Source organism: Nothoprocta perdicaria, unplaced genomic scaffold (assembly GCF_003342845.1).
Source record: "Nothoprocta perdicaria isolate Ctin4 unplaced genomic scaffold, notPer1 scaffold_230, whole genome shotgun sequence".
Taxonomy (NCBI): Eukaryota; Metazoa; Chordata; class Aves; order Tinamiformes; family Tinamidae; genus Nothoprocta; species Nothoprocta perdicaria.
Genome location: NW_020455456.1, coordinates 1,101,258 through 1,126,235, shown reverse-complemented (window position 1 = coordinate 1,126,235; position 24,978 = coordinate 1,101,258). Strand labels below are relative to the sequence as shown.

Genomic DNA, 24,978 nt, shown 5'->3' with positions numbered 1-24,978 from the left:
CCCACACAGTCACCCAGCAGCCTCACACTGTCGCCCAGGGATCCCAGGCTGTCCCCTTGGTGCCCAGCAGTGTCACCCTGGGGCCCCACCGTGTTACACGAGGGTGCCACAGCGTCACCCAAAGTGCTGCCCCGTCACCACGGGCCCTCACGGTTGCTCTGGGGTCTTTCACACTCACTCACAGAAGCACCATGGAGCCCTGCACTTTCCTTGGGGTCCCACATGGCCACCTTGGGGTCTCACGGTGTCACCCTGGGCCCCTCACTAGCACCTCAGGGTCCCATAGTGTCGCCCTGGGGCCCCCCACGATCCCCCGGGGCCCTGCGGTCACTCCGAGCTCCCACAGGGCCCCCTCGGGGGCGGCGGGACCCCGGGACCTGGACGGGGAGGCCGCAGCCGCCGCGGGTGCCCGGCCCGGCCCGGCCGCCTCCGCCGCGGCGCGAGCGGCGCCGCCTCCATGAGCGCCGCGGGGGAAGCGTTACCAGCCGCCTCGTTAGCGCAGTAGGTAGCGCGTCAGTCTCATAATCTGAAGGTCGTGAGTTCGATCCTCACACGGGGCAAAGGCGGGCAGCTCTTTTGGCGCCCGCGGGGCGGCCTGGCGTGAACGCGGGCTCGCAAACGGGCCAGTGCAGCGCGAACCAACGCACGAACGCCGTGATTTACCGACTGTTTATTTTATTTTGTTTTTGATTTTTTTTTTGGTGTGTGGTTTATGAAGATGCAGTTCCAGGGCCATGGGCCTTTGCTTCCTGCTTCCCAGAGGGTTGCTGAGTGAAAACAAGCCTCCCGGCAGGCTCCAAGGCCACATTAACTATCATTCCCGCCCAGCGCGGCCTGCTGCAGCTCCGAACAGCAGCAGCTTCCTCCAGGACCAGGGCCCTGGTTTGTGCACCCCGACACGGCGACGTTTCAGCAGCACCTGTGTCCCAAGGTGCTGGCCAAGGCACTGGCTTTTCAAAACCAAGCACAAATCATCACCCTTAACTCCCAGCAACTGCAGTCCTTGGAAGAAGGCACTTTTCCCAGCAGTTTATCACTATAATCTCCAGCAAAGATCTTTGCCTTGTGTTTTGCTCTCTCTAGAAACATGCATCTTCCCCAGGTGCCACCAAGATTTTTCTCAAAGGATCCTGGCTGCCCTTCCCTACCAGCTGCCCTGGCTGTGGTTTTCCTTGGCTACTACTGGCTGCTGACTCCAGCAGGGAGGACGCTAATAGACCACCCATCTGTGGAAACTCAGGATCCCGTTTCTTGGAATGAAGGRAATAGCTAGTCAGGTTCACAGGAGTGGGACAGCACGGAGAAGCACTGRGAAGTTCAGTGCATCGGACTGAAGGGTGAACGAAACGAGTCCTAGGTTCTCACAGTGCCTCACACAGGGATCTTCTCCCATATGGGTGTAACAGGTAACGATCCTGAAGGATTCCTTTGGTTTAACTGGGCTTTGTTTAGGCAGGGCTTTTAGGCAGAGCCTTTCCTGACGTACAGGAGGCTCCCAGCACAGCGAGGTCCTGCCTGCCGCCACCACTCGAGCTCTGACCGCACTGGCTGCTCCGACCCCACGTGCAGCTCCCTGCGCTCACCCTGGGACAGCACCAGGAAACGGGGAAAGATAGACGAGAAAGGACCCGATCACAAGATGGCCGCAGCAGGACAAGGTTCCATCAAGCAACCCCGGAGCAGCCTCTCTAAAACCTCTCTATTCCCCTCACTGCTCCTCCCAAACCCACTTCCCTAAAATATTGCCTTCCTTATGTAAAACTCCTTGTGTTCACCTTGTTTCTTCCTTTACTAAGTCCAGATTGGYCCCCTTCTTAGTGCCAAACAAGGCCTCTTTTCAGTATGTGAYCACCCTCACTGTGAAGACTTCTTTCTCTAGCAGTAAATTCCCCTGCTGCAGCTCGAAGATTCCAGTTAAACAGCACTAGCAAATACAGTAGTTTAAGTGATTTTTTTTTCATTGCACTATTTTGACCTGAACAGACTGTGTACACAAATACCATTAACAATTTAATAGTAAAAAGGGAATTTATTTTAGAGAAAAAATAGTAATTACAATTAATAATAATAATAAAAAGGTTGCAAACACCACACATTTTTCTACCTCTCRTTTTATTTTAATATAAAAATATTTCCAAAGACCTTCACAATAAACAATTTATGGTTAGACCTTGATCGCACACTATATATTTAGAGTTGCACTGATTGATGTGAATGTAGAGCTGAAGTTCAGGGCAAACATCTCAAGGAGTCCACTTTGTAGCAGGGAAACGAGCTGGCGAGCGCCTGGTCTGAGCCCGCAACGCCAGCCTCTCTCGGAGCCGCCTCACTTCTGCCATCAGGTCCCACTCTTTGCCCGTCAGTTCTTCTCGCCTTCTACCTGAWGACACTGTAAGTGCAAGAGACACAGATTTAGTATTTCAGCTAGMATTTCTGCAAAACTAGCAGGAATTCTTGTTGGAAAATAAATAAGCTCTGCATGGAAACACTACGTTTTATTCTGTGGTGCAGTTGTATCCGAGACCTGCAAGGGAAGAGCAATTCCTCCTCAGTGCTTTGGAAGCGATGCCAAGGCTGCTCTGATTTTTGTCACAGGAAGGTYAGATCTCCATGAGATGCTATGATAGGTGAGAAGAAACATGTTTCCCATCGCAAACAGCTTCGTATATAAAATACATATGATTTTTAAATGCACATTCACTGGCAAGGGCAACCCTGGTTCTAGAAATGTTTGATTCTAGACCAGTTCCTCACTATAATTCTCAGTAAAATGCAAGACAGTTCTCAATCTTCTCAAGTCACAGACAATTATGAAAAGAGAAAAAGCACCATGTAAAATGATCAGGACAGGGACTAACCTAGAGTGAGGATATTCCCATAATGGGACACACTTCAGGCACTTCCTACCCATTCTATTCCTGGTAGCACACAGATATTTTTCAGGTGTGAGATCGAAAACAGCAATAAAGTTGCTCAGAGTCCTCTAAGCCCCGACACAGTTAGCAGTGACTCAGCCAGGTGTCCAGGACACTGTAAACATGAGAAGAAGGAAGGTCCTAACTCAGAAACTCACCACGTGATGATGACTCTGACTCAGATACATCGTTGAGACAGACGTTTCCAGACCTAGGCACTTGCTGCAATCCTAAACCTGTCTCTGTATGTCCAGTCTTCAAATCATGCTGTCTCTCTGTGGGAAATGCAGAGAAGGCTTCTCTGTAAATTGTGTTCTTTTTTTCTAATATTTTTTCTAGCTTGTGGTGAAGCATTTTGTTTCCAGGAAGCAAAGCTGGAACAAACACTAAGGGCAAATCCAATTTGCTCAGAATCAAAAGTCAACAATATTAGTCTATGGACCAAAATCATACATCACTGTATTTCATTTTAGGAAATTATAACTCTACATTACTGTTTCTTCCTATATAATTAATCAGCCTCCCAAGAGATGGTCATGAACTTCAAGCAGAATATGGCTACTCACACTTGCAGTTTTAATAGCAGACACCCTTTTTAATAAGACAGTTGCAATTTGCTCCATATTAAAGTATTAGGCAAATTAGGGCAATGTCTAAATAACTTTGCCCAAAGCAATACTAATCATTTCACACTGGCTTGTTTGTGCCTTTGAGAGATGGGGAAATGGGAAAAAAAAATCTTTATGAAACCATGCAAAGATGGCACTCAAGGAGAATAAACTGGATGGTCCTGGAGGTGAATGCTTTAAACTCTGCAAACAGACAGAGCAAATTTGCTTGCTGGCAAGGAGTTTGCTTTTCTTGAGATTATTTGAGAGAGAATTTCTGTGGGATGAGATGCTGTGATGGGCTTAYGCTGATCTAAAATTGTGCTCCCACTAAAAGTGCCATTTCTATCATTCCCTTTGCAGTGGCCACTGTTTCCTCTGTGCTGGCACAGGGGGCAAGGGCCTCAGTTCCCTGATGTGACTTATTCTAGTCCTTCAAAAAAAGGACTAACGTGCAGCTGGATAAGCAAGCTGCTCTCACCAGCCCCATGGCCTGGTATTGCCAGATCCCACGCAGGAGAGTGTGAAAACATGTGCCCAGCACAGGGAGGGGAAATAACCCTACTGTGGGCAGCCTTCTCAAAGGCCACCTAGAGAAACCACAGGGATTTGAAAATTCCTACCTCTTCACAAAGCAAGAGGGACAGTTGCACAAACATGGCATAATGGGGATGAAGAGAGGGCTTGTATTCTCTCCTATATTCTTTAGCTGTATGTAGAGGAGCCAARGGAGTATGGAACTTAATTCTGCAAATGCATAATATGATGGCGAGTTGTTACCCTGGTTGGAGTGAGACTAGTGTCAGTGGGACAGCACTTYAGCCTGGAAGACCTCAGTGCTGGACAGAGGACTCCTATGGTGAAATTGCTTTACCCATACGGAAAATTGTTACGCATCTATCATGGGAAGCCCAAACCGTAGCTATCTTCAAGTTGAAAAGAGAGTTACAGCTTGAGATTTCTGTTTTGATTCAAAGAAAACATAGTGCAAACTACTGTTGTAGTTCTTTTGTATATCCAGAAAATATTATGTAACAGCAAATTGGGAGAAAAATTATCTTAAGTTTTGGGGATGCATGAAGGAATCACCAGCAACCAGAAACAAAACATGAATTTCCAACTATACACAATGGCCAGCTAATTTTCTAGACACGATCATTTATATGCCTGCATCTCATGGGTATCAAACTGAGACTCCTTTACAACTCTAGCCTCCTATACCAGGTTCATGAAAGGACAGTCCCAAAAAGTTGCCCTTTTTATATAAAGGCGCTAGGCCTGAGTTTACTCCCAATCTTAGACACCTAGTCTGTCTTCAGCTGATGAATATGGCTCTTCACATCAATACCCAGTGTGCTGAAACACAGGCAAACTGCACYACCTATATGCTTACCAAAACAGACATCTTCTTTCTGTGTCTTTTCAGCCAATTCTAAGGCATCCTTCATTTCCTCTTCTAAGACCTGCTTCCTGTGCCCATCTGCAGCAGCAGCCGCCTTCTGCTCTGCCTCCAGCTCAGCCTTTTGCTGCCTCCCTTCTTGCCCCTGCAAGACAGATCATCAGCATATATTCAACAGATGCATTACACGGAAAAAGCAACAAGTAAATCCACCCAAGTTATCATAGGTTAGATTTTATTCTTAAATCAAAATGTATACTTTGACACTGAGCAAATGTTTTCTTTGCTTCCTTTTATTTATCTTTCCAATTCAAACAGCTAGAGCAGGGTAAAAGGCTTGGATTAGAGAAAACAAGGAGGAGCAAAGAAGATGCTAAGAAGATGCTGGAAGATTTCCTAAGAAAATGCTACCAGGTCCTCATTGACTTCCTCTGGTGCTTCTAGAAACTTCCAGCAGAACACGAAATGGGAGCCCTTAAACAACAGTTGTGGTGACCTCCTTCCAGGGCACCCGAGGGGCGGAGGGCGGTTATGCTGCGACCCTCCCGTTTCAGGAGGGGAAGGGGGCAAACACGGTTTCTCCTGAGGAGCAGTGCTGCTGTCTCCTCACGGAGGCCCTCCCGCGCGGCGCCCTCAGTGCGCCCCGGCTGCGGCCTCCTCGGCTGCCTGAGGAAACACCTTTCTTAGCAGGGAGGGATGCAGCCTTTCCCAAGCACACAGCCCTACGTCTAAGTGGGTGAAGATCTCCTGGCAAAATGAGCTGTTCCTCCATCACCACTTCAGCCGCCCCATGAGGACACTGAACTCCTCCTGACCCTCCTCCACTCATCACAGCACGGYGGCTTCTCAAGAAGTTCTTTTTTTTGCTGCTTCTTTTTCATCCTTGTTGTTTTTTCATTTACTGAGCGTGCTTTTCTCTGTCTCTCTCTCTCTCTCTCTCGAAGCATAAATCCCTTCCATAATTCGGGGATTGTGCTTTGCTGGCAGGGACTTGATCTGACTTTCAGGTGTAATTAACATCAGATTCATACCTGAATGCCAATACTTCCACCCACACCCATCTGCTTCCTTAAACTGGAGGCTGCTGACAAAAATTCAGACCCATATGCTTATTTCTAGAYAAAATATAAATGCAGATGCCAAGCATATGGGCAGTGGGCTAGCTACAACTATTCTTCCAACTGTGTAGCTAGAAGTTCTGAGGTTGAAAATCTGCACAGTTCCTAATGTGAAGCTCTACCAGTCATTATTGTGATCGAGGAGACAGCTTCTCTAGCTGAGTTTCCTGCCAACTACTGCCAACTGCAAGTTCCTTTGAGGATTACTTTTGTTTTGTCATGGTTACAAATAAAACATGTTCCTTAACAGGAAAATCACTTCATCTGAAGAATGGCAATCTCATTTGCCACCTAACTGCTGGAAAGTAAAGAGAAGTTTAATATTTGAGGCAAGACTACAGAAATTCTCTATTATAAATAGTGGTTTGAACACTCTAGTCAGATTTTTGAAAAGCTCAAATGCAAGATAAACCCAAAACKTTAAACACACTTACATTATCTATTAATATAGGAAATATTGGGACATAGGTTGAACATCGCCACACTTTTACCAAAGTAGTAAATATTGCTAGCTAGTGAGCTAACTTCCAAAAAAAGCATGTTAAGACCCAACGCTTTTACCATCTGAGCTTTCTGCTTTTCTTCTCCATCTACTTCCACCAATTTCTRAACAAGATGATCTTCCAGATCAGCCTTTCTTTGACTTGCATCTCTCTCTCCTTTCACTTCCTGCATCACTGTCTCTTGATCTCTGTTAAGACGCTACCAAACACACAAGCACAAATTATAGACACTGAACTACTATCTCATATTTGTAATTCTGGTTCATTACCATTTAGTAAAACTGCAATAAACTATATATTTTTTAACATATACACACATCTCATCCCACTTTATTCACAACCTACTGCAAATGTTCAAGAATTTGATACTCCCTGCTGCTTTATCTGCTTGGAATTACACCGTGCTGGAGTCAGAACAGGACTCTCCCAGGTTTATATTGAGGTAATTCTACCCAAGGGAGCACAGTAGAGTCTCACAGCAAAACTCACCATAAGTGAGTGAGATTAATCACAAAAATATTCTGTAGTTTGACGGCGTATTTTAGCCAAAACCTCAAAACACTTCACAAATATAAAACATGATTCACGGTACACAGACTTGTCATAAACACGTGCGTAGCTTGAATGAGGAGCTGATCCTGCCAAAGCAGGATGGATCTGCAGCAGATCAAGAAAGAGAACTTTAACTCTCACCACCTCCTCTTGACATTGATCTGGGAACATCTACACACTTTTTTTTTTTTTGCAGACAAACACGATCCCTTCCTGGTCATGCTGGAATCAACTGTGTCAGGTTAGATACATAATGGCAGTAAAGCAGCTTCCAGGCACTTCAGGGCATGGGCAGAGGAGCCCAGTCTACCAAGGCTCTTACGGACAGACACATATGCTCAGTTAGTTAAATTATTGCTCGTTTTCTAGCCTAAAGAGGATGATCACCATAGGATTAACTTTCTTAAAGAGCTGACGTTACATATACTGTTGARCATAAATAAGCTCAGCCTGGTTTGCATTATGTAGCCACAATACAGCTGGCTGTGTGTTTAATAAACACGATGAAATTTAGCCCAGATTGTAAAAAGCCATATGGCCCAAAGCTTTAAAAAGTCAAGTATAAGAAGAAATACACTTCAGAGCAGGAGGTAAGGTATTTAGAAGACCGGTTCTGCATGCAGTTGGATCTACATGCATGCAAGATGGGCAGAGACAGCTGTAATTTCTAGACATTTAAGCTACCATTTCAAATTAAAATCAATGTTATTAAAGCCTTTTATTGGCAGCCTCACTTTTCAACCATTTATGGCAATTAACTCATATTTAACTTTACATTTAAGCAATATTTATTGATTTAAAAATCTTTATTACTAAACTGATCTCTCTGAATCATTAAAACCAGCATTACACACACACACACACACACACAAAAGGAATCTTCTCTAGGGAGATGATTGACAAAGACATTTGAGAAAAGAACTACACCTTCCCCACAATACAGCCATTCCTTTTTGCTTAATTATGTTGTTGGCAATTCGATGTTCTTTCATCAGCTACACTGATCCATTATACTGGTTTCTCCAGAAAATGMAGACATATCTGGTTATCACAGAGTTTATGGGATGATGAGCATATTGTTACAGGCTTGTCTGGAATTTAAGTGTTCCTCATTTCTCTTTGCTACATCATCTGTACAGATTGCAGCAATAAAATGACTGCTCTGAACAAAAGAACTAAACAGTTAAGAGTATTTTCTCCCAGAAGAATGGGTAAGTTCTTCTAATTCCATTATTAACACAAGAGTTTATTCTAAAAATGGTAGCAAAAAGGAAAAAAAAGGAAAAAAAAATCCACTTTTTTTCCCCCACTTTGGCTGGTTGAACAAATGTGACCAAATCTGAGAACTCCATAGGAATAGCCATTAAATCTAAATGTCTGCATAGTTTCCTGTGCTTACCTGTTCAAAAAGCTGCCTTTGAGATTCAAGTTCCATTCGCCTTACTTCAATATCTTGAGAAATAGCAGCTGTTTCTTGCTCTCTTATAGATGCCTTGAGAAGAAAGATAACCCATGAAAACAATGTAAAGGAAAAATACTTGACCCTTAAAAAAAAAGAAATAGCCATCTCCTACCTCTAAGCTGACTTTCTAACATACCATGAATGGTGGAAAATAATTGATATCGAGAGCACAGGGCTAATGAATCTTACAGTCCCTGATGGTGCTCTGAGAAGTGCAGTGCTGTGGCCTGCAGAAAATCAGTCTGGGCCCACAGGCCTCAAAGGCTCCGGCTGCATCCCGTGCATCCTCGTGCCGGAGCCTGGAGCCCGGCAGGAGCAGAGCCAGGTCTCGGTAGCGGCACCTGGCGCCTCCCCATCAACAGCAGAGCCACTTTGCAGTCTGGATCTACTGCCCACAGACACCTGAGAATTGACTAGTCCTTTAAGGAGCTCACATCTCAGCACTGCCAATATACGGAGGCATTTGGCTTTTCTCAGGAATTTGGCAGTTAAAATAAGCCAACAGAACACAGCAAGTGCCAAAGATAACTGTTAAATGTGCATTTACTACATAAAGCCATCCACCTCATGCCAAACACATCTCTGTGCTCACACATCACAGTACATCAGCTGTAACTTTAGATGTGTATTTATGATTGTTGACTTTTCTCGATAAACCTTGCAGAAAAGAATTGCTTGAGCAATACTGAACCTTTCTTGCAATTTCATCTTCAAGTCGTTTGAGCTCCATCTGCCGCTGATCTTGCTGGTATTTCAGGAAACGGCGTCTTGCAGCATCCAGCAACTGCAATTCCTTTAYTTGCAGTTCTCTCTTCACAGCAGCTAGTCTTCAAAGCCAAAATAAACACAAACAAGGAAATTTATACATATAAAATGTCAAAGTCAAAGACTGCAAGTTTGCACTGCAGTCACCCACTAGTTCCTATGAGTTTAACTTATAATGCTTGGGGCAGGTGCTTTCTTTCTATAAACTGTCTATAAACTCATTTACAAGACAAAACTAAAATCACAGACAAACAGARGTCCTTTAAGGGCAGCCCCTCCCAATTAACCTGTGAAAACCTGTGTTCTGCTACCATCTCATTTTAATAAGCAGTAATTTAGGACTGCAATGATCCAGAAATGGATACTATTCCTTAGTACCAGTGTCTTGGGACCTTTTTCTGCACAAAAATCTTATGTTTATTTGTAAAATATCAAACTGCTTCCAGAAACAGGTTCATAATCTTGTGAACTAGTTTGCAATGAAAGGCCACTGCCCTCTTAAAAAAAACAATCTGTAAGAAAACAAAAGCTCAAGTAAAATACAACTTGTATTTGATCTGTGGAGATGCTGAAACTCTCTTCACAACTGCAGAATGCAGGGACTGCTGCATTAATTTCAGTACTAGGGCAAGTCTTTACTCAGCAGCTGATATGGTTAAAAGTCCTTTTTCTAAATCCATTAGAAATGGAAGAATTTGTACAGGTCACTGATACTGTYGAGGGCTGTTACATTTGCAGGGTGAGTCTGAAGTCAGTGTGCAAAAACACAGCAGCTGGCGGCCCAAGAGCAGTCATAGTCTGAAGAGAGCAGACAAAAGCTGGGAGCTGACACAAAAATATGAAGTGACTTGGCCTCTGCTCTGCTGTTATTTCCTTGGGCAAGGCAGTAATAAGAATCAGATCGTTCCCACACCAAAATCCAATCCACCATACCACACTCTTTTCCCGTATTATAATTCATACAAATTAGCGGTGATTTCTCCTTCACTCACAGTTAAAAATATAATAGCAGGGTATTGCAGCTGGGCCCCTAATATTTTGTATATAATAAAGAGTACCTCTGCCTCTGTTCTGCCAGCCTCTCTTCTTCTTCCAGCAGCATTTTTCTCCTCTGTTCCTCCGCTTCTTGAAGCAGTTCCTGCTTCCGATACCAGGCTTCATCTTCCACCTTCCGTTCCAGCGCTTTAGCTTCCAACTCGTGCACCAGCTGCCTAAATGAAAGATCACACACATAAAGCCAGACATCAAGAATTACTTAATTACTCAGAAACTGATGATTTTACTAGCAAAGAGCTGCTGAAATATGGTATCATGAAAGGGCAGGGCATCCCCCCTATGTGCTAATAAAAACATAAAGAAGAGCCATGGTACCAACCGTTACAAAGAGGGCATTGCAGCCAAGTGCAGAAATGGAGCTTTTTTTCTCATGTTCTTAAGAAAAACAGACTTGTAAAGGTGCCAAGATAATTAAGGTAATTTCAGTGGCCAGCTGGTAACTCCTGGCCCTTTTACAAGCTAGACATTACAAGGCTAAGACAGATTTARGTTCTGAATTCAAAGTTTTCAAGTGTGAAGACTTTGGGCCAAATATTTTCTGAGAATTAACAAACACTTTTGATTTAGCATAAGAGTGTCAATTGATTTAAAAACACAGCAAGCCAAATCACTCTTATTTCTTGTAGTTATTTAAACCAGTGTATCCATTTTTTTTATTATTTTCTTCCTTCTCAAGCATCCACATTAAAATAGGAAAAGGGAACTATATCTTATCTACCTCTTCCTCCCAATTTGTCATGGTCTTCAATGTTCCCACTAATACCTCTCTCGTAAGTACGCGATTTCATCCTGTCTGATCCTCTCTCGTTCCTGAGTTTGATAATCCACAATGAACTTGGGGTATTTATTAAACACAGGGTACTGCCCTTTTGTAAGTGGTATGAAGTCATCAAGCATATGCTGTGGATGGATATCTACGGGTGTAGACTCCATTAGATGATAAGCTTCTTTAATCACCACATTAATGTCCAAGTTGTTCCGATGATGAAAGAAATACTGCAAGAGACATGCTTCTATTTACATTCTACAAAACATTAAGCAAATTTTCAATATGCCTTATAGGAACAGGTAAATAAATTAGAAAAGTCTATATTCCAAACATGGATTATAARCAGGTTATCACGTTAGCCCTTCCAAATAGTTAAAAATCACTGTCTCAACTGACTTGATCCAAAGCTTTTCAAGTTTGAAAAGCATCTTCTGGCTCTTCTCTCCAAATTACATTTATCTAAAAGATATGGGAAGCTGGCATGTGATTTTAGAGTAGTCCAACCGCCTACACAGACACTTTTACCACTGGGTAAATGTCAGTGACTTTTGACGTTTAAAAGAAAATCTGTCTATTATTGAGAGACTATGACAATATTCTCTCAAATATTGATTATTGAGAGAATATGGCAATAGTGTTTTTGGTGTGATGCCTGACAAACTGATTGCTGAAAAGCACATTTTTCAAATTTCATTTTCTTCCTTCAYCTATAGAGGTATCATCGTATGGAAGATGCTCTTCCTCTCATGCAAAGCTGAACATAAGTTCTTGCTTCAAGGGAAGTAATATTTTTAATTCTGCAAATCTGCAAAAGTTTATCAACCACAAAATTATTTTGCCTCTTATTTGGGAATCTAGAACTGACTTAGGAGACAAAAGACTGTAGTTCTGTCATGGTCTTATTTCATTATTTTCCACTCTAAGTCAGTTCTAGATTCCCAAATAAGAGGCAAAATAATTTTGTGGTTGATAAACTTTTCACATCTACAAAACAATTTTTGGTGGCATTAGAAACCTGTGAAAATTTAAAGACAGTCATATTATATGAAATTGCAGAGAACTGCTCAATATTTTTTACTTTATAGCACATTGGCCAGGTGGTACATGACACTGTTCAGACACACAAAGATATTTCAGTGCGGAATTGAGACATTCCTTTTTAACTTCCATAAAAATAGATATGATGGTTTATAGCTTTTTTATAGCTGCAATTTCGGATGACTGACTTGAACTGCAGATGCTTACCTCAAAATCCTCTATTTGATTACAGTGAAGTAGTGCAGCTCTGGAACATGTAACGTAGGCAACAACAACCATTAGAAAGTATGAAGGATGGTTGGAGAAGATGTTATCAAAGACTTTCAGCCATTCTTCTCTTGTTAGCACCTCAGAGAACAGTGTTTCTAGGAGAGGCCAGGCRTAAACCTACATTATTGGGGAAAATTAACAAAATAGAACATTAGTGGGATTTCACTGTTGCTTGAACTGGAATAATATGAAATGCTATTGCCTTATAACACAAATTTACTTATTTATGAATGACAAACTGGAACTAAGCCAGGAGATTTGAGGATTTGAATAGAGGAGGTGTAAATCATCCATTTATATTTGCAAAGCTACAATCATCCCTAATGATAAACATACATAATTGTGGCATTGCTTCACTGACTAAACTCATTCACCACACCTATGTCCACCTTCCAAAAAAGAAAAAGAAGATACACTTATAAATCAACCAGTAGGGTTTCAAACAAAGTGCATTTGAAAGCAAAGCACTTCTATGAACGACAGTAGCATGGATATGAGGGTTTATCTTCATGCAAAAGGAAAAGCTGCTGCAAAGTGGTGAGATATTTGTCCCATACATATGAGCATTAACTACTACTCAACAAAAACACCCTTGGAAAGGAACTACGTTAAAACAGAAGACTAGTGCACTARTCWTYYASTGCAATGACATTTCATGTATGAAATTTGGCTGGAATTTTACCTGTGAAGTCACATTGTATTTTACCAAATGCTGAAGCAGCTCTTTGTCATGATGTGCCAAAATATTCTCCACCATACTAAGGACATTAACTGGAGGATTGGGAAAATACTCAAACCAGTGCTGACAAAAATTAACTACAAGAGAAATAACAYAATCCATTATAAGCCAGAGTGACAGACTCCTGACAATGCTTTAGGTTTGACTGCAACAGCTGGGAATTTCTAAGAGGGAGTCTCTGGCAGCAAAGCCTGTTCAAGACGCTCCCATTCCTCCTCTTCTTGACAATATATTCCTAATCCATTGCTACATTTTACTGAATAGACTTGAAAAATACTGTTACACTGTTAAGCTCTTGCTGGAAGCAGTGCAAAGGAAGTCTAATATATAGTTTTGATTTATAAATAGGTTTTGGTTTTCAAACATACAGTCACTATATTAGTAACTCCTGGTGAATACTTTTAAAAGAGAACCTCTGCTGACTTTGTCAGGAAAATACCTCATTTGCTTTATCAAGAAAAGTTTTGCACTATAATATTTGGCAGCAAATTTAATTTTTAAGCATCTTTGCTTACCTACTACAGTAGCAACAACTTCAAAGCAGATCAGCTGGTTGTTCTGAAACAGTTTTACAAATGGGAATGCTAGCAGAGGGATATAAGGTGTCTCACCAAAGATAGCAGACCAGTGAGCTAGAGCAGATAAGGTCCTATATATAAAAACAAGAAAAGGAGTAGAAAACAGTTGGAGTAGAAAACAAAAATATCACATACATATTATAAATGTACAGAGGTCTAAACTTTCAATACACAGATGCTGTATATAGAAGTTCAAGTACACTAAGGCATTACTATTTCACTTCAGACTTGCATTACAACTGGTTCCAGCTGGGGGGGCATACTTTATATCAGCCCATGCAAATACACGTTTACCTTTGTAAAACCCTCAGCAGCTTCCTGCTTTTGATGGGATACTCGTTCTGAATCTGCACGAAGGCACCGTGGGTGCCTTTATCTACGAGGCTGCTGAAGGCGCCGTGGTTTTCAGGCAGCTGGAGCAAGGAGCGCCAAACAAACATCCTGCAAGCAGACAGAGACTCAGCTGAGAGCACAAGGCAGCTGGTTTCATGCAAGCACAGGCACGCACACAGCCCTACCTGTATTTCTCTGGATATTCTCCAAATCCTTTCAATAAGGCCTGCAGCCGTTTCTTGTTTAATCCACCTGGCAGCTCRTTCTAAAAACCAGGAAATTACCAATCAGTGTATGTAAGTAGTTCTGCTTTTTCCCCCTTGTGTTCTAATTGATGACAGTATCTAAATACTGAAAGTCTTACCATCGTATTTAACAAACAGACAAACAAACAAAAAAAACCAACTGTTAGGTATTCTGCTGTTGCATCATTTTAGATATTTTGACAGCAACATTTGCTTCCTACTGTAGTCAAAAAAGAGCAGCCACTGATTTCAGTTAGAACCAGATCAGACCCCAAATAAGAAAACTCAGCCAAACTATATTAACATAAGGAATGGATCATTTTGTGATGAATCTCTGTAAGGAGAATGTATATACCACTCAGGATAAAGAACCAGAGAGAAGATTGTGCAGTGATGAGAAAAAGGAAATAAATGAAACAATAATGTAGCTCCTAAATAATATCAAAAACGATATGGTTTCTAGACTGAAGTTCTAGGAGTTTTGCTAGCAGGGAAGCAGAGCAGTTTTAACAAACATCCACATGTGGTTCTAGTGACTTCAGATACCCCAACCCACCTAGGGGACGCTCCACAGCCCTGGCTCTGCCACGTATTGCAGGAGTAGGTGCTAGGAGAGCAGAAGAAAGATGCTAAAACTGCCCTAATCCCCTCTCTGTTTAAGCATCACAGTCAATCTGGGCTTGACCTTGCTTTCTAAAGCAAGCAGCTGGTTTTCTGCAATGCAACTGCAGCGCTGCAGGCTGGAGAACACAATATTTGCAACTTCTTCCTACCTCTTTATTTTCGAGTGCTGTGTTTGCTTGTGGTTTCAGTGTTCTGGTTTCAACTTTGCTTCCTCTGGATTTCCAAGGGCGCTCTGACCCTTCCGGAGCCACCCTCACTGTAAGTTTATTTGTCTCTAACTTGCTCTTGGACCAATCTTCCACTACTTTGAGCAGGGGTGGCGGAGGCTAGTATTAAATGAAAATAACCCAGTTACCAGCTGTGAGGAAGCCTAAAGGTCATTCTAATCTGATATTTACTCTATTTTACATGCAATATTCTCGAGCTCAATAGCCAAAGCAGGAACAATAGGTAGACATTTATAGGAGAAACAAAAATATATGGACTAAATCCCGGAGTGAATAAAGATGCTGTAATAACCTAGAAAGACTATGAGAAGATTTACGTAGCTTCCCAACACCTACTCACTCATCACATATATTCCTGTTTCGCAAACACTAAAGCATAATTGGGATAGTACAAGTGTACCATGCACTCAGCTAATTTACTTTAGTGTGTTTCTCAATGTTATGGAGAGCTCTTTTTTACAGCACCTGTTAAAAGAGAATATAAATATAACTTTAATTAACCTTCACTGTCAGGCAGGTATTCGTTGAACGGTGGAGATTGGGAAAGCAAGTACCGATCCCAGATCGTGCCAGCCCAGCAGCAAAAGTGCAAATGAAATGTATGTCTGGCCTGCAACCTCGTACACACTCTTCCTCAGTGCAAGCTCTTTTGTTGTACAAAGCTGGTCACTTCAAAGACATGGTGATTAAAGATATATGGAATTCTGGATTTAGAAACTCGACTCTCATTAATAAGTCACTTTAATAAAGTAAGAACTGGTATTTAAAATGTTTGTTATTTAGGAAGGATTAGGAAGACGATTTCACCATAATGATGTATTCTAGTATCTAATAATGCAGTGARAATAACAAAATCATAGTTAATAAATAAATAAAGACCAGAAGAATAAGAAAGCATCAGTTACAAATTGCTTCTGGAAGAAAATGGAGTAGCAGCAGCAGCACAATCCTCTCATTTCCACCCCTGTTCACCTCAATAGCATCATTACAAAGAATAAAAATGGTACATGCAAATTGCTGTAGAAAGAAATCCCTCCTGAAAACAGAATCTCAGTGAGGTGCTTGAAAAGGATTTACTCGGCAGACTGAAATAAACACCACAGGAACTCTACCAGTCTTGGTAGTCTGAAACACAGCACTCCAAGACTTTTAAGCCAATAACATTAGCAAACTACTTCTGATATGAAAATCTTGCAGACAAGTATGACTTTCAATGGCATTTCCTGCTGTGGTAAGAAAGGTAAAACACTACCTTATTTACTTCTTGAGTCAAAGCTTGGACACTGTATAGATTAAGGCTTCCATTTTCCATGACTGCTGCAATATAACGTCCATTGGGGCTAATCGCTGCTGCACTAATTCCCTCCTCGTAACTCCCAATGTCAAAAAGAAGTTTGCACGTCTCTATATTGATAAACCTCATAATATTGTCTTGGCTTAACACTCCAAGGATCTACAAGGTGAAAAGGATCCAACAATGAGCACTGACAATGCAAAGCAAAGAGGAATATCAAAATCTGAAATTCCACTCAAATACATTCCATTAAGCTAAAAAGAGAGTGAGCAAATATTTAAGAGAGTAACTTTTCTTTCTACTGCAGACTGCCCATCCCCTTAGTGTCCCCCAAATCCCCTCACAGTACATGTGCTGAATCAAATAAACRAATACACCAGTCTTAAGCGTTGTAAAAAACTGACCTGATTAGAGCCCCCATCAAAACTATCAGGGAGGAATTCCAGATGCCGGACAGCTCGAACCTTCGTGGGCATCTGGATTATTCTCACCAACTGCTTTGATTCTAAACACCATAAGTGAAGATGATTTGATTTTCCACCAGCTACAAAAATCCGGCCGTCTCTGGATCACAAACAAACAAAGTTTCCATCAGAATATACATTAAATAAAATCAGAGAATTCATGCATTTCATTGTGCCCTTTGTTTACTTTTAAATCTATCGTTATTCCTCTCATACAGTACTGAAGGAATAAAACAGTTCCTAAATAATAAAACTTGCTTTTGTAATGGATAATTTAAACTTTATTCTAGTAGTAATTAAAAAATAAGTTCCTTCTTTTCAGGGGACTGTAAATGCTAAGGGATTGTACTATAAATGGATGTGATTTGTTGCCAAAGGGTCAGTCATAGCAGAGTTCAAAGCCTTAGCATAATATACAGCTCAAAACTTCCATAAAACACTGCAAATAAGCAGTAAAGCTTTTTAAAAAAACACAAACTTGGTTATTTTTATACCCTCCAGAATGTTTAAGACTGCACTTTACCTGGTGACTGCAAAGACCTTATAAAGCAAAAGTGATCCTTCTACTGGAGTTGGCAACTGGTATTTACACTGAAGAGTATCAAATTCCCACGCAAAAACTGAGTTATCCTTAAAGCAGCTGAGGATGGTGTTACTCAGGGGAAGAAAGAAAACCTGCAAGAATATGAAGTAAATAGAATAAAGTTGTTCAGAATGTACCTTTTAAATTGGACAGAACTGAATGACCGAATAAAACAGAGCAAGAAACTACCACAGTGGGAATCTTAACGTCCTGTTAAGCAGAATGAGGGCTGAGATCCCAGGGATGGCAGGTCCCCTTGCCCTGCTCCGTGCTCCCTTACACTGGTTCAGAACTTGCACCCTCTGCTAAGCCAGTGCAGCCTGCTGCAAGCACAAAGAATGACCTGTCTTTTCTGGGTTAATTTTTTGACTGCTAATTTGGCTTGTGTAGGATCCTGACGAGTGGCAGGCAGAGCAGGATACAAAGGATGGCAACAACTGCCTGGGAATAGGAAGAAAAGGGCTCTCTCTCTCTGCACTGGTGGGTTTTGAATTGCTCCCTGTATCTGAAATGTGGCTTCAGCTTCCAAACAGCACCAGTAGCCTGARGATGAACTCCATGGAGCACACTAAGAACTTGAGTTCTTAGATTTACATATAGCTATTTAATGTAGGAAAAAAAACCATTGTGGACAGTTTAGCAATGCATTCTTCATCTATGAAATGCATTTTTGCTGCCACGTTGAAAGAAAACAATAACAAAAATGCTTTATATATACATTTTAATTATTCTGAACATGCTTACTGTATATGCGTAATTTCTTTCCATAAAAAATAAAATGAATTATGAAAATTCGGATTTCATCAGACAAATTCTTGCTGAATGACAAATTACTGGTCTAGACCAGAGGTTCTATTTGGGCAACAGCACCTGCAGCTCCTACAGAATCACCCTATCCCCACCCTATCCCCAGCTTTGAAGGTTAAAGTCAAAATGTAGTTGCTGGTGCCTGAGCACTGCGGGTCTGCCTGAAGGATTCATGGGGTGAGACACGCAGGCAGTGCTATGAGGGGCACAGTTCCCTTCTAACTGATATTTTCAGGCCTTGAAACAAGTTGTAAATCCAGACGTGTGGGATGGGATTCATCTTGCCTAATGTTAGCGACTAAAAGTCTGATATTCAGCCCAAATCATTTGCTTGGCAGTGAATGGGAAAAAGTTGCCTGTGAGGGGGAAGAGTCACCTCATCGGCCACGTTCATCCTATTCAGACGGGCTGGGTTGCTCTGTGGAGCTGCCTGTCCTTCTTTGGGGAATCTGAGGAAGTCTGGACAAGGAACTGGGAGGAGATGCCTGTCATGCAGATGGGTGAAGTTAGACAAGATGATTCCTACCTCTCCTTAATTCCTGTCCTTAGAAAGAAAAGTCTGTGGGTCCTTTCAAGAGCAAGTTATTTTGATTTTTGACAAGCTGGAGTACTGAACAGTTATTTTAGAAGGATAAGACACTAGCTTATGCTGAATAGTAGTGGTGCTTTGGAAATCRCCTTTACAGATGTCCTCTCCTTGGCTCTCCATTTTAATCGGTCTTTTTTCATCTTTGTCTTTTCTCATCAGTCCTGCCCCTGCACTGACTGTACAGAAGGTCTGTGTTGGACTGCAAACTGGGGTCATGTGAAGAGACCACCCAAAGTTCACTCCAAGGATCGGTGGAAAACTACCAGGAAGGCTCCTATAGCAAGTGAGAAGGGCACTTTGGGCACTAAGTGTCACTGTCACCAGCTACCGTCTGATAATAAATCTCATCTTTAATTTGGCACTTATCTGCATGTCTTAAATCAAGACATGGCAGTAAACATTATTATCTCTGTTTCAAGGACTGGAAAATGAGATCCAGATAAGCAGCATAAAGTCACATCAGGGATGAGAGAGACAAAAGAAAACCACAGGCTCTTGATTCCCTAAACAGTGATTTATCTACTGAACCACAGCCATTATTGTTCTGTTTTAAAAGCTGTTCCCATATCGAAACCCCCTGATCCTACTAAATTTCAAGAGCCAACAAGAACTYCCCCCACCACACACCTAGTCTACACAAAGATACATACTGTCAGAAAAACTTGATTTACCAAATAAAAGCACTCGTCTCTGAAGGGAAATGTGATTATTTTAGTGACCTGCACTACAGAACAGCTTTAATAAAGCAACAACAACAACAAAAAGTAAACAAACTATCCCACGGAAATTGCTTGGTGACTATTTCAGGTTGACAGAAATTCTGTCTGACCTAGAACATGAAGACACTCAAACGAAAAACCTCTGCAAAACCAGCATGGGAATTTTACTGACCCATTTGAGGAGATGTTCAGTTTGAAGTGGTGTCTGTAGGACTACTCCCTGCAGCGCAGCACGTGTAAGCAGCGCTCAGGGACAGCCTGGGTACTTTCTGCACTGCTTATGCCAAGCTTGGACATTTGGTGGCAAAGGCAGACTCATTACAATTAGCATGATGGTATGGCAACCTATATAAATCCCTCCTCGACACAGACATACTCCTCACTCCCCAAGTTGTTCTGGCATGTCTTGCAGCAAACTGAATCAAAGTAGTCACTAGCAGTAATTTCCTTCTGCTGAGTTATTTTTCAGCTTTGTCAGCCCCCACATTCAGCGCTGGCATGACCAGGGCACACGGGAAGGGAAGCAGCTTTAAAATAAGCTGTAAATAAACTGTAGTGACTCTTTTAACTACGACTGCTGCCAAAAAAAAAAAAAAAAACCCAACTCTGCTGAATATCCTCAGGTTGGAAAGGATTTCCAGAGGTCCTCTGAGGCTCCCTGCCCCCAGTTTAAAGCAGGGTCCACCTAGAAGGTGGCACCAACTTCCAGATTAGATTGACTTGGTCATGGTCAAACCCAGCCTAGTTTTCAGTATCTCCAAAAACGGAGGTTCCTTAAATATTCCCAGCAAATCTGTTTGACTCGTGTGTTGTGATTCCAGAAGTCTGGGCAATGAGATGGGAGCTATGTCCAAAGCACAGAGAAAAGATTCAGCGGTATTTCAAAAAGTATTTTCAAGTACTGAGATTTTAATACGCAGCATTTTTCCCACCCAGCTGTGCTTGTCTTGTGCTTTAGCAATGGCTCTTTCCTCACCTTCTGAATACCCACAGAGTGACGAACGTTGAGCTTTCGTTTCCTTTGAAAGGTGTCCAGGTCCCAGAGCTGTGCTGTGTCAGGGGACGTGGTGATTGCATACCTACCCGAGCCATGCACAGAGATGGAAGACACTGAAGATTCGTGGCCTCTCATCCAGCTAACGAGTTCTTTGGTTTCTGTAGGAGTGGATGGAAAAAAAAATGAAAGGATCTGAAAGTCACACAAAGGAAATCAGCTAGTGCTTTACTCSTTATTGTCAACATTACGCAATGAAAGAGACTTCAGCATAGCTAGTATACCTTTGTTCACAACCACAATTCATGAAACRAGAAACAAAGATAGCAATCTTCATATAGTTATTATACCTTACAGAAACAGAACCTTCACCTTGACTCTAAGTAACAGATTTTATAAGTTTTTCCTTACACAGAAAGCCAACTTGCACAGACCTGTTTAATTTAGCCTAAGAATCAATCCTAAGAGGCCATGACAATTGAGATTAGATAAATTCACTATGGTTTGTAGGCAGATTATCCAATGTGAGCACCAGGAGTAATCCCTAAATGTTGAGACTGAATGTTCTYGTTAAGAGTTCTCCACTTGTTTTGACTTGCAATAAGCATGAATGATTACACAGCTATTCACGGATGCAAAGGAGGAAGGCTGAATGACAACAGCTTATGACTACAGAAACGCAGAGTCAGAAAGCAACAGCTCATTAATTCTTTTAGAGTGCAAAACATTTTTAGGCAGTATATTGCATAGTAAGGAAATGGTTTCTCTGTCTGCATTCTCTCGCGCTTGTGACTGCATGACCACTAATCTTTCCTCAGCAACTCAACAATATTTGYGGCAATTATACTATTTACATTGGGCAGTTTGCCCGACAGCCCATGGGGTGGTTCCAGCTGACCTACTGCTGCAGCCTCAAAGATGGGAAATGGCTTTTGAGCAGCTCATTAGGGCTGTTATCACATGGGAGGAGGACATGGGATTACAGGGTATAGCTTCTAGGATAGCTGATGGAGCTCTCCAACTGAGCATTTCCTAACACGCTCCAAGGATAGTTTGCCCAATTCTGACGTGGGTGGGAAGTATTTATAGTACTTTAAAACATTCTTCACTATGATCTGGCATCTGGGAAAAAAATACCATACAAACATGCCGACCTCTGTGCAGTGATTAACAAGGTTACTCTAAACGGATACAAAAAATAAACTTGGTCTTCCTGCGAAGAGGTAAAGGTAAAAAAAGGCGCAGAGGGTTTCAGACCATATCTCCTACTCTTCCTCTATTTTGGGAAATAATGTTGGTTAAAATCTCCAGCAACAGTATCAGACTCAATTCTTCCAATTATCAAAGACTTATTTCTACTGCYTTTTTCCCTAAATATTTAAGTCCACTTGATAGCAGACACTTCAAACTCACTTTTTGATAAGTTAAGATTATCAGGAATGACCTGCCAATGCCTTTCACCATTTAGCTGGTAAACAAGTCAAAAACAAACATGTAACCTGTGAAATTAACTTTAGATGTCACCTTTGAATAAGGATACAGATTTACTTGCATACTCCAAACTATTGACAGTTCTGTTAGTACAGTGTCTTCTTGGTTATTTCTTTTCCTGCAAATAAAGTTTAAAGCTGGTTCACTTGCAAACTCTACTACACTGACAATTGATTTTGTTTTGTTTTTACACAGCCTGATATAGAAGCAACGTATAGGGATCTGCTTTAGAAAAGCTAACACATAATCTTGGTCCTACGCTATACTTAGGCAGAAGCCTCGGTGACTCAGTGGACACAAGAAGCTGTGATGAAGCAAAGGGTTCTTTACCCATAAAAGACAGGACTATAATCTTTTTTGTTATTGTTTCAGAAGAATATGTGGCATGTAGTGCTTAGGAAGGCTTCCATCAAAAATCTTGCAAATTTGAGGTTGAAACTAAACCTATGTACGTTTTTATAGCAATCCAGATTTGTCAGGAAGGTTTTAAATTTCTCCCTACCTGTATCAAAACATTTTATGGAATTATCTGCCAAAGCCACAAGGAATTCTGTCTTCCTACGAAGATTAAATGCTAAAGCAGTACACGCCTGTGTTGTTCGCTGGACAAGGTTGAACCTGTTTTAAAAAAGACAAATATTACTGTGTTAGGAAACTGGTTCTGAGTATAACATAAAATAATAAATTCATCACTTTCAACACATGTCACCAAGAGAAAATTAACGGCAATGAAGGGTGCAAAGAAATATTAAAAAAATGCCCACTTTTAGAACTCAATAGTGTAAAACTGAAAAGACTAATTCAACTATTTCTCCAGATGACCTTAGTCTAGTTTACTGTAATTCATAGCTCATTATTAATTGATCGATACTATTCACAGAATAACCTTTTTCATGTGGTAACATTTAATTGATCACTGAGGATTTATGATATTGATGTCTGTTCAGTTTAGAACTAAAATTCTCTCTCTTTTTTTTTTTTTTTTTGCATTAGCTAAATCAATAAARCAGTTGCAGGGAGCCTGTGTGAGAGTCTGCTTTGCAATTTCAGTTTTGAAACCACCACCTCACTCGGCATGAAAAACATCATAGATGTCAAGATGGTGAAAATCATTTATATCAACTGATCAGTGCTATTTCTTATAATAAATCTYACCTGTTTCCATTCAAGTCAAAAACATATATATTTCCTTGGTGGTCTCCTGCGAGTAGAGAATCTCCAGAACTGTCAAAAGCCACATTTAGAAAACGTATTGTTTTTGAGTGATATCCTGTGGTACTATGGGTTATGTTTACTAGAACTCTGTGAAGAAAGGAAGCAGAATGAACAGGTTGTGAATTGTTTCCTTATCATGTATTTCCCCGAGATGTACAATTAAAATATTCCTAGAGTGGGATTTTACAATTCTAATCAATGTCACCTTTAATAAATCTTGCTCTGTGAAAGAAAACATATTTCTATTATTAAATACATACATATATATATATATGCATATATAGTGAAGTTCTGACTTTGTTGGAAGGTAGTTAGGAGATAACATGTAAAGTAAATGGGGGAAATCCACCACTCCTGGCCATTTTATAAGTTTCTATAAGAAAATGCTTAGATCAGACAGGGAGCAATTCAGTTTTCATACCATTTCTTCACAGGTGAAGCAAGCCATTTTTATCATTTTCATTTGAGATACTATGGAACAAAACCTGCTATCTGTCAGTTTTTAACACTTCAAACTTGTGTTAATGTTACCAGAGGGTGGAGCCAGGTGACCAACAGGAGCCCCTGGTCAGAGCAAGTCACCTGAACCAGCTCCAGAAGATCTGCTCTTCCTGGGTTTCTCGGATAACATAAGTCAAACGATGTATTTTCTAAAACTACCTGAATGTAAATTCAGAATCACAGTAAATACCTAAAAACTGCACAGGATATCGGGATGCAGATTACAGACCCAGAGGCACCTGCAGCCACTGAGCAGCCCGTGACACCCAAAGAGCCCTGGCTGCGGGTGCCGAGCGTGAACCGGCCTCACGTGAACAGCCAGAGCCCAAACCAACTGCCCCTCATCCCGCTGCCGTTCTCTGGAGTAAGAGGCCACAAAAAATWAGATCTGCCTTTTTGCTATCTAACAATCATGCAATAACAGGTGGCATCTTTAATGCTACTAAAAAACAAAGTATGACTTMTAATTAAAAGCTGAGAGAAATTAATCCAGTTACAGCATCGCAATACTTCAAAAAGTACTTCAAAGGGTCCTTTGATACTAAATTAATTTAGAAGAATAAAAATATCATCCAGGATTTCCATGCCAAGCACTATACAAGTACTTAAAAATAATGAGGGTGCCAGAGCCCTGGCACAGGCTGCCCAGGGAGGCTGTGGAGTCTCCTTCCCTGGAGATCTTTAAAACCCGCTTGGACRCAGCCCTGTGCCCCGTGCTCTCTCTGGGTGACTCTGCRTGTGCAGGGGGTTGGACTAGATGACCTCTGAGGTCCCTTCCAACCTTAAGCATTCTCTGATTCTGTGATAATGCATTTATAGAGTTCTTCAGCTTGGGCTGCATCATGTTTTGACGTTTTCTCCTGCATCATGTATCATGCACATTTTATATGCGCTCTCCAAGGAACTTGCTCATAGTAAGCTGTTTAATTAAAYCAAACTAAACTGGATTGCGATGGTTTGGATGTCCGCAAGCCCAAGCACTCGGCACAAGCTCCGTCTCGGCCTGGGGGGCACCTGGAGCTGCAGGGTGACAGAGCCGAGGACCAACGCGGCTGGAGGGGCCCCGTGCGGCCCGGCCCGCTCCCTCGCGCCGCCCCGGCCGTTGCCCCGGCCGTTACCC

At 41.6% G+C, this 24,978-nt stretch overlaps 1 protein-coding gene and 1 non-coding gene across 2 annotated transcripts in view; one reads left to right on the top strand and one right to left on the bottom strand.

Annotated features, from left to right (window-relative positions):
* Positions 1 to 487: 487 nt before the first annotated feature.
* Positions 488 to 560, top strand: TRNAM-CAU. Its single transcript has one exon. It is a non-coding gene; the product is annotated as a tRNA-Met (tRNA).
* Positions 561 to 2,107: 1,547 nt separating this feature from the next.
* TBC1D31 (TBC1 domain family member 31) overlaps positions 2,108 to 24,978 on the bottom strand; it is a 23,585-nt gene continuing 714 nt past the window's right edge. The window contains exons 2-20 of the mRNA XM_026039486.1: positions 23,298 to 23,444; positions 22,645 to 22,760; positions 20,634 to 20,812; positions 17,483 to 17,634; positions 16,900 to 17,059; positions 16,454 to 16,654; positions 15,124 to 15,300; positions 14,291 to 14,370; positions 14,067 to 14,213; positions 13,710 to 13,843; positions 13,138 to 13,271; positions 12,393 to 12,572; positions 11,142 to 11,374; positions 10,381 to 10,533; positions 9,249 to 9,384; positions 8,495 to 8,587; positions 4,917 to 5,067; positions 3,074 to 3,190; positions 2,108 to 2,389 (exon numbers count right to left, since the gene is read on the bottom strand). Of these exons, the coding sequence (XP_025895271.1) occupies positions 2,244 to 2,389; positions 3,074 to 3,190; positions 4,917 to 5,067; positions 8,495 to 8,587; positions 9,249 to 9,384; positions 10,381 to 10,533; positions 11,142 to 11,374; positions 12,393 to 12,572; positions 13,138 to 13,271; positions 13,710 to 13,843; positions 14,067 to 14,213; positions 14,291 to 14,370; positions 15,124 to 15,300; positions 16,454 to 16,654; positions 16,900 to 17,059; positions 17,483 to 17,634; positions 20,634 to 20,812; positions 22,645 to 22,760; positions 23,298 to 23,444 (2,836 nt within the window). The 3' untranslated portion in view covers positions 2,108 to 2,243. The remainder of the gene's footprint in view (positions 2,390 to 3,073; positions 3,191 to 4,916; positions 5,068 to 8,494; positions 8,588 to 9,248; positions 9,385 to 10,380; positions 10,534 to 11,141; positions 11,375 to 12,392; positions 12,573 to 13,137; positions 13,272 to 13,709; positions 13,844 to 14,066; positions 14,214 to 14,290; positions 14,371 to 15,123; positions 15,301 to 16,453; positions 16,655 to 16,899; positions 17,060 to 17,482; positions 17,635 to 20,633; positions 20,813 to 22,644; positions 22,761 to 23,297; positions 23,445 to 24,978) is intronic.